Here is a 15,930-nt window from a genome sequence, read left to right on the forward strand (position 1 = left end):
CAATGCTCTTCCTCTTGGACAAGCGATCTTCATCTGGGGAGGAAGAGAAAGGGCAGAAGAGCTAATCACAGCCACGCCGGGGGCAGCGGGGTGAGCACAGGCAGCCCCCGGGGAACACGGCCTCACGTCACATCCTCAGGGTAACAGTCCATCTAAGCCATTCACCCAAATTCATCCAAACCAGCAGAACTGAGGATGGAGCCGAGCCCAGCAGGCTTCATGGCTCCTTCCAGCCAGCCAGCCATACATGTGGCAACCCCAGGAAGTTCCTAATTAACCACTTTGTCCCTCAGTTTCCCCAAGGTTGCACCTCTAACAAGAGCAGAAAAACAACAGGCCCACATGTAGCACAAGAACTTCACGCTCCCATAACTGTGTAGAGCAAGGGACCAGTTTCCTCCCCTCCCAGTTCTCCGGGATGTACCAGGGTGCTGCGTACCCGTCAGCTGGGGGATGTAGGGTGTGCTGAGCCGGTCTGAGTTGTAGCCACTGCCGCCCAGCACCTCGCTGATCTTGCTCTGCCAGAAGAAGACCTCCGGGCCCAGGCGGTCAAGGCTCTTGCTCAACCTATGGAGATGGAGAAAAAAAAAAAAACAAGAGATGGCAGCACTTCTCCTGCTAGGGGAACTGTGCCAGCAGGGTTCCCAGCCCCTTTGAGTCAGAAAGAGAAGGCCCTCATAGCTTCACTTAACTCCAGCACAGCCGGATACAGCACGCTGTTTCTGTGCGCACTAGCACAAAGCCAGAGTCCCAGAAGGGCTCTCGACCCACTATGACGGGTACGGGTGCACTCAGGAGAACCGCCCTGACCTAGGGAATGGCTCTAGCGAGCAGTGGCACTCATTGGGGGCAGTGTCTCTGTAAAGGACCTCACTACCAAATGTGACCAGTGCCAAGGCTGTGCCAGCAGGAACGGGACAGCCCAGCCAGCCTTGGCCTGGGGATGCTCAGCACACAGCGGGCATCCTCGAGTCGGTGGCATGGCAGAGCAGCGGCATCATATACCAGATCCACACCCATCCTGCTGCTGGAGAAAGGATCAGCCTGCAGAGCTGATCCCGGCATTTGGCTGGCTGTGAGCGCAAGCTGTGGTGGTCAGCCTCTTCCCTGGCTGCATGGGATCCTCCTCAGATTCTGAACAGGCTGAAAACCACTGTCCTTCCCACTGTGCCATCCCCAGGTGGGAAAGGAGACAAGCACAGGCAAGTGAAGGACTGATAAACCCATTACGGTCCACGATCTTACAGATGCCAATCCCTCAGGAGCAGATAGTTGGGAAGAAAGTATTTTCCAGGCTCTTACCTGGGCCTCTCCACAAACACGTCTTCAGGGAGCAGATAGGGAGCTTCCTTCTGTCGCATCTGGATGACCTGCAGAAGACAAGCAAGGAGCCAAGCTCAAGCGCCGTGGGTGGGCAGGAGAGTCGATGCTGCTGCAGACAAGGCTGCAGCCCCATCCGCATCCCACATCCCTCACACCTCATGGATGTGCTGGCAGAAGGTGGGCACAGTGGTGAGCTGGCTGATGAGGTTCAGGTAAGCTGCACCAAGGGCGAAGAGCGCGCAGCGGTTGTATGCTGTCAAGTTATCCTCATTGATCTGGGCAATCTCCTGCAACAGAGACACAGCCCCAGGAGATGAGGATGGACAAGGCCCCAGCGTGGTCTCCATCTACCTCACCTGCCCTCCAAACATCCCAACTTTTGGAGTTTGGGTTTGCAGCATTTCAGAGGCTGGAAAGGTGACTGGGATCTCTCCCCAGCATATTGGTCTGATCAGAGCAGGTGAGGCACTTGCATCCCCCTTCCTCAGAGACCCCAACTCCAAAACAACCCCTTTTCCAGAGGCTCCTTCCCATCGTATCTCAGCCCATCCACCCCACGCGCGGGGCACCAGCAGCGTACCCGGCTCCCCCTCTGCCTACCTGCACTGCCAGAACCAGGCGGATGAGGTCCACCATGACCTCCTCGTTAGCCAGCTCGATGCTGATGAGCATCAGCATGCTGTAGAGAGCCTCGTAGTGAGCCTGCATGTTGCTCTCCTCCTTGCATATCAGGTAGATGTGCCGGTAGAGATGCTGGCCATGCTGTAGGGACACAGAAGGACGTGGTTACCTCCTGATCATCTCCTGTGAGTGACACTGCCATCAATGCAGAGAAAGAAAAGCAGCAGGACCCAGCAAAGGGGCCTCCATCCATGCGGGAGGGAGCAGAGCTCCTCCAGTCACCAAGCAAACGAAGGGAGAAGGAGCTGTGACTATCGGGTGGTGTTTCACCATTCAATGCTGGACCCTGATGGGGAAGAGGTGCCAGCAGGTCCAAGCACAGAGCCCAGGGAAGGCAAACAGCACCCGCAGCACTGAGCCCAGAGAAAGGATGCCTCTGTTGCAGAAGCATTCTAGAAATCACGGCTCAGACCACAGCAGAACAGTAAAGCCCTGAGACACACTGCTTGACAGCAAGGCGTGGGACAGAGCAGGGCACATGCTGGTGCAAGGGAAACTCAGCTCTGAGACGGCTTTTGGTTTAGGGGCTGCATTGCTGCTCCCTGGTGTGCATAAGGTAACAAACTGATCCTCTCTTGGCCTCAAGTTAGCTCCAGAGGGCTTTGCACCACCCTGGAAGTGTTTCAAAGGGGAGAGGAGGTGCGAGATAAAAATAAATAAGATCAGGTAACTTCAAAAGCCACTTGATAAATAGCTTTTGGGATACCAGCACATCCTGGGGTACTCATTCCCTGGGCCAAATAGCAGATTTAGGAGTCTAGAAAGGCCCATGCGTGAAGCGCTGATGGAGGTTGAATCCCACCGGTTTTTCCCAGGGACACCCCCAAGTTCAGAGGCACCATGGTACTCCAAAACTCAGCGTGACTTGGGGAAACAGAGGCACAGTCCTCACACTGGTCTGTGCAAGGACCCAGATCCTGACACTACCTTCTTCATGAAGACAGTATCTTGGCGCGAGCATTTGTCCACTTTCAGCTTCAGAACCGAGATGTCGCTGATGGTGCTGCAAGGAAAGGCCAAGGGGAAGGGAAAACTCAGACACCGGAGGGAAGAGGCGCGATTCCCGCACGCCTGGAGAGCTGCCGGCTGGGAACGAGCCGTCTGGGAGGAACTGAGCGGGGAAGCTAAAGGTGGCTTTAAAAACCCATCTGAGCAATTCAGATACCCAAGAGTACTGAGCCAAGTCACTACAGGGTTTCAAGGCAGTGGCACTCAGGAACACAAAGGCAAGTTGACAAAGAAGCGTGCAAGCAAAGTGGATTAGCAGGACCACAGCAAAAAGCCATGGAGATGTTTCCATCTGGGATTACAGACACCTTCTTCCAAGGTAACGCAGCATGGACAACACAGGTGCCCAGCAGGCCTATCTGTGGGGATGCCATGCAATTGATGAACCCACTCGAGAAGGTTATTGCTCCTGCACATCCTCCTGGGACCACTGTCTAACCACGGTTACGTTCAGCAGCGTGATCCCACGTACCTCTGGGCACAGCCTCTCAGAGATACCCCCCCACACCCTTGTGGCTCTTAGCAGATCACTGATCTGCAGCATCAAACCACCCCAGAACTGGTACCAGGCTTATTAATAACCCTGCCAGCGCTCTCAGTCCAGCAGATCTCCCTCCCAAGCCTGCCCCGCAGGGTCTGCAGGTCCCTGCAACCCCCCGGGACATACCTGATGGTGGAGAACTTTTGCCGGTTCCCGTGGCGATCGATGAAGCTGATGAGAATCTCCAGGACAAAGAGGCGGATCTCTGCATCCTCCATGAGGGCTGCGGAGAGCAGCCTGTCCAGGAAGGCACTGGGAAGTGCTGTGAGCATGTTACTGCACTGGAAGCCCGTAGAGACCTGCAAGTATCAAAGAAAAAAGGAGGCAACATGACAGTGTCACTTGAGGGGGGTTAAAACACACCAAGAAAGAGGGGATGCAAGCAACGAAGACTAACTACAGCTTGAGTTCTTCCTAACCCACCCCAAAGGAGAGGGTCTCCAAGCTCAGCTCCCCTGTGCCAGCAGCTGGGGACCTCACATGTCTCATGGGGGCTGGACACTCCCACAGGGATGGTGACATGTTCATACCTGCAGGAGGGACTTCAGAAGCATTATCTGTGTCAGCCGATTCCGGTTCTCCCTGTCATGGAGAGAAGAAACAAATGGTAAAAATCCAAGTGAGAACAAAACAACCCTCCTTCCATACCCAAAGGATGGAAAAGTCTCAGAAAGGGCAGGACCAGTTTCCCAAGAATCACCACCACAAACAGCTGTGCTGTAAAGGTCTCTTTTAACAGATTTAACGGCCAGCAAAAAAGCTGCTAAAGGAACGATGAATATCAAAGTATACATCCTGCCATAGGCACCAGAAACAGGGCAGCACTCGCATCTCCAGGCAGGCACAAGCTGAGCTCCGGACGATGAACCACCCTCTGGACGTGCCCATCCCACAGCAGCTCTCGAGGGACGCCAGGCACCAGCTCTGAACAGGCTCCTCACTTTTAACCAGCTGAACACTGGCAAGATGAAGTCCAAGCTCTCCTGCCTGTGAAGGCACCCCTGCTCCTCACTTCCATCTTGCTTCTTGCAAAGCCACCATGAATCACGCTTCCACCTCAGCTACGTGAGGCATTTTTTTACGCAAAAAAGAGGAAATCTTGAATTCTCTACTGTCTGAACTCATTTTTTCCTAGCCCTGTACTGGAAGAGGGACACAGGGATTTCCAGGCTGTCCCATCACCCATGACACGCTGCCTGTGCTGCCTACCTCTGCCCAGGGACTGAGCTACACCGCAAACGACAGCATCCCTGGAAGCCAAACTGCAGGCTGCAGCTCCCCTGCAAACTCCTGGTTCACCTACACACCCAGAGCAAGCACCATCCTTCACACAGCATCCGATGCGATTAAAAAACTCTCCCGGAGGAAACTCGTGAGCTCGTCTCTTTCCAAGACAGCTCTGGATGCAAAATGAGAGGAGGCACCTGGAAGAAGCCTGTTTTACATGACTGAGCAAGAGCTTGGACCAATTTGCACAGGAAAAAATTATCTAAAGAGCTGTACAGATCTAAGGAAGGAGATAAAGGAGCAGTGACAAACAGCCTGGCACAGCCAGCCTAGCACCAAGAAGCGACCGCCATCCTGAGGCTATGAGCCCGATTCTGCTCCTGCAGCAAAGAAAGTTGCCTTGGCCGAACGGCACCCAGCACCCAGTGTGTCTCTCACCGTGTGAACGGGGCTTGAACGCGGGTATTGGGAATTACCCCCATGTAAGCGAGGAGCAAAGCCTGTCTCCTATCAGCCGGCAAAGTCTCTCTCCTGTCAGAGACAAGTGGGAAGAGCCTGACCGTACTTTGAAGATAAATATAGCATGAAAATCTGTTTGCTCCTTACCTACATGTTTCAGCACTGATACCCTCGCTCCAAATAGCTCTCATGGTCTGCTCCCACACTTCTCAAGCAATTATGTTGTTTGGGTGTTTTCCTTTCCTTCTCTTCCTCCACTGCCGAGTATAAATATCACCTCCTGCTCAATGTTAATAAAAGCTCGGAGGCAGCTCAGAGGGGCCACGTGCCAGCGGTGGGAGGCAGCGATGAGCAGCCAGTCTCATGAAGCCATACATGAGCTTCTCGTTTTGGCCGCACTTTGAATCCTGTGTTCAGTGTTGGGCCCCTCACGCCAAGAAGGACGTTGAGGTGCTGGAGCGTGTCCAGAGAAGGGCAACGGAGCTGGGGAGGGGTCTGGAGCACAAGTCTGATGAGGAGCGGCTGAGGGAACTGGGGGTGTTTAGTCTGGAGAAGAGGAGGCTGAGGGGAGCCCTCATTGCTCTCTACAGCTGCCTGAAAGGGGGTTGTGGTGAGGTGGGGGTTGGTCTCTTCTCCCAAGTAACCAGTGATAGGACAAGAGGAAATGGCCTCAAGTTGCGCCAGGGGAGGTTTAGTTTGGATATTAGGAAAAACATCTTCACCCAAAGGGTTGTCAAGCACTGCAACAGGCTGCTCAGGGATGTGGTGGAGTCACCATCCCTGGAGGGATTTAAAAGCCGTGTAGATGTGGTGCTCAGGGACATGGTTTAGTGGTTGGTTTGGTAGTGCTGGGTTAACGGTTGGCCTTGATGATCTTAAAGGTCTTTTCCAACCTAAATGATTCTATGATTCTCAAAAGCCACAGGCAGCCCTCACTCACCAGCAGCCACCTCGCTGCCCTGAGACATCTGAAGTCACTCGCATTAATATTTTTAGTTCCTGGTTAGTTTTGGATGACACCCCAGGAACGAGCTCCTGACTGCTGAATCTCTCAGCAGGTACCTGAAGAAATGCAGCCTTCAACTGCAGCACCACTGCTTGTAAACACCTTTCCCCCTTGATGCTCCAGTGTTTCAATGGGACCTTGTCATCACATTTGCAGCAGACAGCAAAGCATTTTAAACAAGGATTGCATGTTGCTCAGCTTCCTTTTCTCTTTGGCAGAAGCTCTCGACACTAAGCCTTTCTGATAATGTGCCCATGTCCAGCTCTGTCCTCAAAAATCACCTGAAGGTGGGAATGGTTTCAGGAGCTCCCCAGCACTTACATCTCTGTGTTCAAAGCCTTATACCCTGCCCCAACAGGACAGTGGCAGGGAGAGCAGGGCAGGGGGGAGAACGAGGAGGGAGGAAGGCGTCCATTCTTACCCAGCTTTGCCAGCCTCAATGGACGGCTGCGAGGAGGGTAGCGGCACCTTGTTCATGATGAAGACCATCACCTCAGACTGCTGGTAGGTGGGCAGCGTGCTGGCGAAGGACCCTGCGGGGACAAGAGCGAGCTGGCAGCATGTGAGGCGCAGCCCACCACCCCCAAAGCACCCCGTGCCATGGGGTCTCCCTACCTGCCCCACTCCAAGCCGGCTGCCGGACTCCCATAGCCATAGACCCCCAAGCTCGCCTGGAAGCGGTACCCACAGGCAGCTTTACCTTCAGGGTGGTTCAAGACCCATCAGGTCTTGATGGGTCTTGCCGCAGATGCGGCAGCCCCAGGCCCAGGCAGGGTGAGGCTGACAGTTGCCAATCCCAGTCTCTACCCCTTCATTTTCTGGGGCTAGTGCATGCCCACGCCCAGCAGCTGCAGCAAGCTGGTGCCTGCCCTCTCTCCCCCTTCCTCAGGGTCTCCTACCCAGGGAGAAACAGGACTCTGCCTGTGCACAGCAGCTCTGCTGGGGATGGCTGGGGTTGCAATGCCACCTGCTGATAACCCACCGCTATAAATCTCATTTCCCACCACCGCTTTTAGGGTGAGGGTGACTTTGTTTCACTCTGGATAATCCTGCAGATGCAAAAAGGGAGAAACCCACCGTGCAGGGGGCCACCCACCAGCACCGCCCGCACCTGCGCCGGGCACCGCGGGACACCCCACCTATGGTTTTAATGACGGCCTCCTGGAACATCCTCTCCTCGTGCTCCTTGATGATCTTGGTGCTGACGCCAGCGGCACAGTCGTAGCTCCCCGTCAGCGCGTAGTCAATGCTGAGCCGCAGCTGCCTCAGCAGGGTGTTAAACACCTCCAGCACCGTGGGGCCTGGGATGGCGAGAGGGGAGAGACGGTGGAGCATCGCCAGAGGAGAGCAGCAATTTTCCCCATGGAGATGGAGGCTGTAGTTTCCCCCAGGACAGCGTGGTTTATGCACTCCATTACCCCATAAACATACTAAAAATCAGTTTGGCCAGAACCACAGTTCCCACACCAGCTTCCCCAGTCAAGACGGGAGAGAAATGTCCTTCCAGGAGCAACATCAGCTCAGCATATTCACAGTAAGGTCCAGAAAAGGAGCCCTGAAAATCCCTTTGCCCACTGCCAGAAAGGCAAGGGCCAACACAGCATTCAACCTTCCAGATTTAGGCGGCTGCACGTGGGCATTGCAGCCACTGAACATGGGCGTTGCACTCAGGAGCTCTGAAACAGCCTCCAACAGATCCCCAGCACCCCTGGATGCTCCAGACTGGATCCCCCCATCACCAGCTCACACCTGGGTGCACACCAGAGCCCAGCCCAAACCTCTGGGACCTCTCCCACTGCAACAAAAAGGTGAAGAGATGGATGGAGATGATAAATTCATCCGCTTACCAACAGATCCAGAGGCTGCGATCACCGCTGCCTCCGAGAGGACCTCCACGATGCCCGCGCGCACGGTGGCCGCACTCTTGCTATTGGCATCCAGGTGCCCCAGGAGCTGCTGGATCACGAGATGCGAGTGCTGCGGCTGGAAAGAGAGCATGAATGTCAGCATGGGTGCTGCATGCACGAGGTGACAGCCCGTTTCTGTAACCCACGTGGCTACCAGGGACGAATCATGCACAGGCACCCAGCTGCACCGAGTCTCTGCCTGGCTCTTTCCAAGACAGCTCTGGATGCAAAATGAGAGGAGGCACCTGGAAGAAGCCTGTTTTACATGACTGAGCAAGAGCTTGGACCAATTTGCACAGGAAAAAACAATCTAAAGAGCTGTACAGATCTAAGGAAATTGTGACAATTAATCCTGGGGATTTCAGGGGGAAGGGATTTGATTTTTGCCAGGGTTTCCCAAACACATCTATACTTCAAAAGGGTCCTGCTGAGTTATTGTGACCTTACTCCTCCAATATGCATTAACAGGATTTTATAAAATTTAGTAGTGCTGTAAAGGGGTTTAGGAAGTTTACAGGATTAAAAACAAGAAATGAGAGCAGGCGGTGGTGATCTGCTTTTCACTCTAAGAGTTCTCCAAGCAGAGCCGTGGCTTGGTCACGTCCAAAAGCAAAGCAAACTCCCAAGGGGAGTGAAGTGGGGCCGCAGGTCTGGGACAGCGCCAGCAGAGTGGGAACATGGAGGGAAGGCAGCACTGTGCCTGACAGCATGCAGGGGCCCACACAAAGAGTTTCATTGAGATTTACATGGAAAAAGAAAGGATGGACCTTTTCCCATCACTTGGGGGTTTATCTAAACTGCATTTCCATGGCCCCAGTGAGAAGGGAAGAGCCTGGCAGGGTCTGCCTCTGACCACCCCCAGGTCTAAGGACATGGATGCTGGGCTGCAGGCACTGTGGCGATGCCTGGTTTGCCCAGGGAACGTTTCACCCCAGACAGCCCCTCTCCTTTTCTGTAGGGAAGAGGAGCTTGGGTTGATTTACACGGCAGTGATCTGGAAAGAGGCAGCTTTCCATCGGAGCCCAACTGCTTCCCTTGGAGTGTTTCACAGCGTGCCGTTAACCCGTCTGATTCAGCAGGGCTTCACTTTCCGCTGAGAGGGAGGGAATCGCCGCCGGGACTGAGACACAAGCTCCATGAGCAGCATCCTAAAACACGCAGGGCTGGCACACAGCCCGGCTGACTAACGCCTACCAGCCATTTCCCCGCATACCTGCGGGGCCCCCAGCCCACGCTGCCGTACACCCGGACCGTGCCCATTTCCAGCTTGCTTTGGAGCACGCTTGGAAGCCGAGCTCATTGTGAGCGCTCGGACTCGGCACCGCCGGGATACGACAATGCGGCGGCGGCTCTGACTCAGCCCGGCTGTGGGGGTGGATGGGGGTGCTCCCAGGCATGCATGTGTGTCCCCGGCCGGTGCTGCCGGCTGGAGTCCCACCAGCTCCCCACCTGGATCGAGTACATGATGATCCTGAAGCAGCAGGTGGCAAAGATCTTGGGCTCCCAGAGTGAGTGGTTATCCAAGTGGCTGGGGAAGAGATGGAAACGGAGGAGAAAGTAACTGTCGGTCCCCCAAACCCTGCAGGGGTGCAAAGCAGCACCAGGGACAGCCAGAAGCAGCAGGGAGAAAACACTGCAGGCGAGGGCAGGGACACAAACTCCTCTCCAAGGGTGACTTTGCTCAGCGACAGCTATCTATGCCATGCCATCTTCCTCATTGCATCCAAAAATGAGAGCTCGGCCTGAAACCCAGTCCCCATCTCCAGTACCAATGCTGAGGGGAGCCGTAGGAGCCCATGCCTTTGCCCCATCTCTGGCCCACACTGGCTGTTTCCCCATGCCTCAGTTTCCCTTGTGCCAAAAAAGAGGGATGCATGACTTACATGAGGACAGGTTTGATGGCGTTCTTGATGTTGCCGTACGCCGCTCGGCCCAGCAGCTCCCGCAGACACCTCTCCGCCAGCTCCGTAGGACTCTCCTTCTCCTTCTCGGTGGCTTGCAGCGGGGAGGGGGAGCGGCTGCAAAAGCAGAGGAGGGCGGTGAGAGCAGCACTGAGTATGTGGCAGCAGTGGGGGAGAAGAGGCACAAAATTCGGCCAGGGAGGGTTGGAGCAAAATGATGGTGGCATCTGCCCATACCCCGTTCTGCACAGGGCCGTGGGCTACCCCTCGCACAGACCCCAGCCACCCCGCAGCAGGCAAATGTCACCCTGCCAGGCAGACGGGGCAGCTCCATTCCAGAAGGGCCCAATGACAAAGTGCTGCTGGATTTGAGCCACATCAGAAAGCAGCACGGGTGTACGGGTCACAGAGGAGGGGGACATGCCAGGATCACCCTAAACATGCACAGCCCAGAGGAGATCCATCCCCTTTTTCCACAGTCAGGCTTGTTTGGCATCACACAAACACCATGGATTCTTTTTTCCACCTTGATGCTGCAGTTTACAAGAAAAAAGGGAAAGGCATCTGGCCAGAAGCCAACTTCCCAGGGCTGATACATCTCTCTTAACCTCCAAAAGGAAAATCCCAGGAGGAATTCATACCTGCTTCTCTGCTCTGCACTTCTCAGCTAAGCAAATCCCCTTCAAACACCCAGCTGGTGGCAAGCACGCAGCCAGCGGGAGGTTATGCCAGAAGAATGGAGGGACAGCAAGCAAAGCCACATTTCAGTTCCTGAGATTCCTGTTGCCTGGCTTTAAAATAACTGCTTTGGTAGCATTTAAGCAAGAATCCCTCCCAGAGGTCAGCACACTGAACGGGCAGCTCAGAGACTTTGCAAACAGCATGCCTTAACTGCAGGGAGAGCGCAGAGAGCTCTTTCCTCCACGGGAGCCACGATGCCCTGCAGTGGCCAAGATAGCAATAACCTTCACGGCACAAGGTGACACGCAGAGCTCCTGCCACCTGCGGCATCCTTCTACTTGCAGGGTTTCCCCTCTGGCCACTCACCGCACTTTTCACGAACTGCAGACACAGCTTGCAATGCTTCTGCCCTGCAAAACCTTGGCAAAAGCAGCTCCAGGGCCCCAAAGAGGCTGGCAGAGCAGGTGGGTCATGGCAGCAGCAAGCACTCACCTTTCAGCCTCCTCCCCGTGCTGTAAGTTGAAGAGCAGCGAGGGCACGATTTTGTCCATGTGCTGTGGGTCCCAGATGTTGGCTTGGAGTTCATCGTTCACCGTCTTCCTCACCACCCCTTGCAGGCCTTTAATGCCAGACATCCGGATCCTGGGGAACAAATTGACACCAAAACCCTACATATCTGTATAGCCTATGTTATTTTACACATGTATACACATATACACATGGGTGAAACTGCAAGAAATTGGAGAGAAGACACTGATTTCTGTGCTGCTGGAGGGGTTCATGCAGGCGATGCTCCACTTCCCAGCTCCAGGCCTGGTGCACCCCAGGGCAATCCTCCTGCCTCGCATTCCCGAGAGACATGGCTTCCCGTAGCCCAACAGACATGAGCAGGAAAGGCTCTGAAGCAGCTAAAATCATCCTGGCAGCAGCAGCCGGCTCCCATCCACCGTCCTTCCCAAGAGGCCCCCAGGCAAGCAGCAGCCACCCACCTTCATGGCACATGCTACCCAAGATGGAGAGGCGGCACCGGTGAGCCTGGCCTCTCTGCAGGATTGTTTTTGGGCCTGGGAGGTCTCCATTCTCCAGCTGTGGCATGCATGGAGGGTTTTCCCATTTCCCCCGTTCCCAGCAACTGTAGACTTGAGCTACACCCACAGGGATGCTGGATGGTAGGGAAAACGTAGGTGGTTTTTGACATCTGTGTCCTTTCTGGGTTCAAAGATCCTTACTCTGCTCTAGTCAATAAAGTCATCAATAAAAATCCCACCACACAGCAGGGTTCCCAGGTCTGAAACCAGCCCCTGAACACCCACTGCTGATGTCTGAGAAAGATAGCACGTGCTTATCTGCAGAAATAAATACATTAAATAACCTGCTCTGAGGGCTCCATAACACATTTTGCACATCTAATCAAGGCAATAATCTGACCGAGACACAATTCTTGAGGAAGGAGCTTTGAGCAGGACCAAGGGCCCAGGAAAGCAATGCGCTCCTTTTTAATTACAGGAGCTGCAGAATCTCTCCCTTCCAGTCTCCAATGCAATTTAGTCAGCGTCACCAGTGCCCTGAAGGTCAAGTGGAAATAATGAGCCTTCTGCATTATTTCCTTATTAAGGAAGAAAAACCCCAAACCTGAGCCTGTAGCATTAAAAGGAGGCAAGCCCGGGCCTCGGAGACAAGCCTCCGTGAGGAGTGGCAATCCTCATGGGTTCACCCCTCCGCAAGGGAGCTGGTCCCTGGTACAGCAGCTCCGGGAACGGCACCAACACGATGTGCCAAAATGCTGGCTGTCATCTGGGCTTTCCTTAAAACTTGTCTGCTGCCCAGAGCTTCCTGGTGAGAGCCACAAGTGCTATACCATCCGTGCCTCGCAGGGCCGTTTCAAGTGCCGGGTCTTTTTAAATACACCACTGACAGGCCTGGACTTGGCAGCGGTAAACAACATTAATCTGTCTGCTTTAGTTGTAATTAATCCCCCCGGGGTACATTTCTCATCACAGCAAAGCAAGTCAGTCCTCGATGCTGTCTAGAGAAATGTCACCGCCTTTAAACGTGAAAAACAACAGACCACATGGCTGCAGCAGGCAGTTTTTGAGTGAACATTCATTTTGCTAAGAGTGTGGGAGTCTTCCCATCATCATCATTATCCTTCCTTTCGGGGCCAGGATAACTTCCTTACCTCCTGCTCTGAGCTCCAGCTGTCTGCAGGCCGTGGCCCTGGACAATAAATGTTTAAAGATGCACTGAGGCAGCCGTGTGATGAGCAGACTGCAGGTGTTACCCGCTCACATTTTGCCCAAAGATAAAAAGTTGGAAGCCCAAGGGCACGTTTGTCCCTTGTGCTGGCATTAGCAGTGGTCAGAGCAAGCACAGCTGCCCTGTTCTCAGCCCAGCAAATGCAAATCAACTTCTCTCACACCCATGTAATACTGCACACAATATCCAGCCTCCGTTGCTGTGGGGGATATGTGCTGCACTGTGTTTTCTGGGCTCCTCTTTCATCCTCCCATGCATTCAACAGGGTTTAATGCTTGGAAAATAAGGGAGGGTAAAGAACAGCAGCCTGAGTGCACCCAGCTCTGGGGAATCACTGTGCATCTCCATCACAGCACACAGCAGTCAATCTGTGTGGCCTGCATCCAACCTGTCCCCAAAAGCAGGCACTTGTCCAGGAAAGGCAGGGGCTGGGGGCACAGGGAAGCCCACTCAGGATGCGGTCACAGAGCAGGCAGAGCCAGGGACACCCCACTCATGGCACTCACTTTGTCCGGACGTCCAGGTCATCGTGGCTGGAGTGGCACATCTCACTGAAGCGGGAGACAAAGAAGTCATAGCTGCGGTGATAAGACGGAGTGTCCTCTTCAATGTTGGCAAACTTCACGAACTGGGAGAGAAGAAAGAGGGAGTCAGCCCAGAAGGCATGACAACAAAAATATTCTTAAAACTTCTACCCAAACCAGCAAGCATTTGTGGGCTTCAGCAGTGTGACACAGGGCTTTTCACTACAGCAGCTTGGCGTGCGCTCGGGATGACAACTCAGGCTGCCCAGCTGCACCCAGGACATGGGATCCCCACGTGGGAATGTACCATCATACTGTCCCACCGAGCTCCATCAGCACCCAGGCCCTGCTGCGGGTGCTGCAAACCTCACCACAAGCCCCAATGGTCCCTGTAAAGGGCATTTAGGGGTGCAACGAAGCTCTGAGTTAGGGATCCCTGATATGCAGCACATGCTAGTAACAGGAGATAAATTTGCCCGCAGCTTCTTTCCATCCTCCCAGGTGGCACAAAACCTGACCAACATTTCCCAAATGCTGCTGCGGGGGCGGGGGAACAGCCTTGGAAATGCCAGCGGAAAAACCAACTGCAAGCAGGTTCTTAACCACATCCCAGATCTCGCCCGCAGCACCCAGTGGCACGAGGTCCCATTGCTCCCTTCCAGCATGGCCATGCCAACAAGGCGCGGGGCTCACCATAAATGCCAGCTGACCAGCAGATCTGGCTTTTAAGCTTTCAGGGAGAGAATTAAGAAAGAAGAAAGGATAACCATCTTTTCAAGCTTTCTTCTGAATTCCAAAACTTATTCATAAAAATATGAGAACAAATGGTCAGGCAGGAAGGGGGAACCTCCACTTATTCAATCATGCTGACAGGGGTGGCTTTAAAAAAGGAAAAAGTAAATAAAACCTCAATAGCACATGAGCTGCCACAAAATACAAGACATCAGGTCCTGGCTGGAACATACAGAGCATCCAGCCTGTACCCACCCTACAGCACCTGGCGTTGTGAACAGATGAGGTTTATCCTTGGCCTGGGACAAGCACCGTGCCACCAAGTCCCCGTGCTTTATCCTCCTACTCGGAGCAAGGGTGAAAGCAGCTGCTTGCCACGATTTTAGGTAGAGAAGTCTGCTGGCTGTTCTTGTGCTCCCGTGCTGCATCTGCTTCAGCACGCTGGGAAAGCTGAGGCCATTTGCAAGGGCATGCGATGAAGGGAGAGGATGTTCCCTGTCCAAGCAATCCCCCAAACCACCCCAGCTATTAACTGCTACCCAGCAGCACTGGGAGAGCAACGATGCCCATGCACTCAGCCTTGGAAGCTGCTCATTAGAAATATTCTCTTCCAGGCTCGAAAAATCATCCAAGAGACACAAAGGAGCCCTTGGGAAAGATCCCAGCCCTGACCCAACAGCAGAGGCAGAGGATTCAGCTGCACACCCCTACCGCTCCTCTGAGTGAGACATCTCTATGTTCAGGGGGCACGGTGGCGTTGGGTTAATGGTTGGCCTTGATAATCTTGAAGGTCCTTTCCAACCTAGTGATTCTGTGTGATTCTGTGATCTCCTGCTACGGGCACCTGCTCACACCGTGTGCAAGTTGTGCTTCTGCCAGACACGGACGCTGCACCGCAGTGCAGTGCTGATGCCGGTGCAGCCCCATTGCTTACGACAGTGTGGCATGAAACTCTGCGGTGGCACCGAGCTATCCCATGTCACTCGGGCAAGCTTCTCCTGAGCCAGGACTATTGGGTTCCTCTTCCAGCTGGGAAGATCTAACCTACTTCCAAGAGGTTACCTGTCCACTCAACATTTCTTAGGGTGCTCAGCACCCTCTGGAGATGCCATGCTGCACGGGAGCTCCCTCGTTACCCCAACTCTATCAGCAGGCTTTTCTCACTTTTTGCTTTCTGCATTTGCTGGCATCCAGCAGAGCAGCAGGCAAACAGCCTACCAGTGCCCCTCCACACTGGCAAAGCCAGCCTGGCCGTCCCAGAGCATCGCACAGAAATGTGATTTTATGCTGATTAGCATGCACCCGCTGCGCTGGGCTATTAATAACGTCAGCTGCAAAAGCTGGCTCTGCGCAAGCGAAGGAGCCGGCTCAGCCCCGCCAGGAACAGTTCCCAGAGTGCAGGGACCAACTCCAACTGATAAACTCCTCTTACTCACCAGAAAAAATGCAGGGCTGTTATGTAAGAAACCTCTGCACCAGGCAGCGCACAAAGTGGGGTTTTTTAAGCTCATGGCAATTCCACGTGCAACCAGAGGCGAGGGCAGGACGGAGAGTGAAGAGCAGCAATGGGGGCTCCCCAGGGCAGCTCTGGGAGAGCTGTCCCAAGCATCCTGTGGCTACGAAGCGTCGTGAAATAAAGGAAAGAAATGGCTTGTCTGTCGCCCGAACTTGCAGGTATGAAAAC

The 15,930-nt window shown here is 54.1% G+C and overlaps 1 protein-coding gene across 1 annotated transcript in view; it reads right to left on the reverse strand.

Annotated features, from left to right (window-relative positions):
- Positions 1 to 15,930, reverse strand: part of LOC104619115 (protein EFR3 homolog B-like) — a gene marked incomplete at its 5' end in the record, with an annotated part of 21,800 nt that overhangs the window by 2,214 nt on the left and 3,656 nt on the right. The window contains 15 exon segments of the mRNA XM_010284890.1: positions 1 to 33; positions 440 to 567; positions 1,303 to 1,370; positions 1,479 to 1,610; positions 1,924 to 2,085; positions 2,932 to 3,007; positions 3,680 to 3,852; positions 4,084 to 4,135; positions 6,667 to 6,778; positions 7,385 to 7,546; positions 8,093 to 8,228; positions 9,602 to 9,680; positions 10,036 to 10,170; positions 11,227 to 11,376; positions 13,497 to 13,618. The exon segment at positions 1 to 33 is cut by the window's left edge and continues 11 nt beyond it. Of these exon segments, the coding sequence (XP_010283192.1) occupies positions 1 to 33; positions 440 to 567; positions 1,303 to 1,370; positions 1,479 to 1,610; positions 1,924 to 2,085; positions 2,932 to 3,007; positions 3,680 to 3,852; positions 4,084 to 4,135; positions 6,667 to 6,778; positions 7,385 to 7,546; positions 8,093 to 8,228; positions 9,602 to 9,680; positions 10,036 to 10,170; positions 11,227 to 11,376; positions 13,497 to 13,618 (1,720 nt within the window).

Source organism: Phaethon lepturus, unplaced genomic scaffold (genome assembly GCF_000687285.1).
Source record: "Phaethon lepturus isolate BGI_N335 unplaced genomic scaffold, ASM68728v1 scaffold8074, whole genome shotgun sequence".
Classification (NCBI taxonomy): Eukaryota; Metazoa; Chordata; class Aves; order Phaethontiformes; family Phaethontidae; genus Phaethon; species Phaethon lepturus.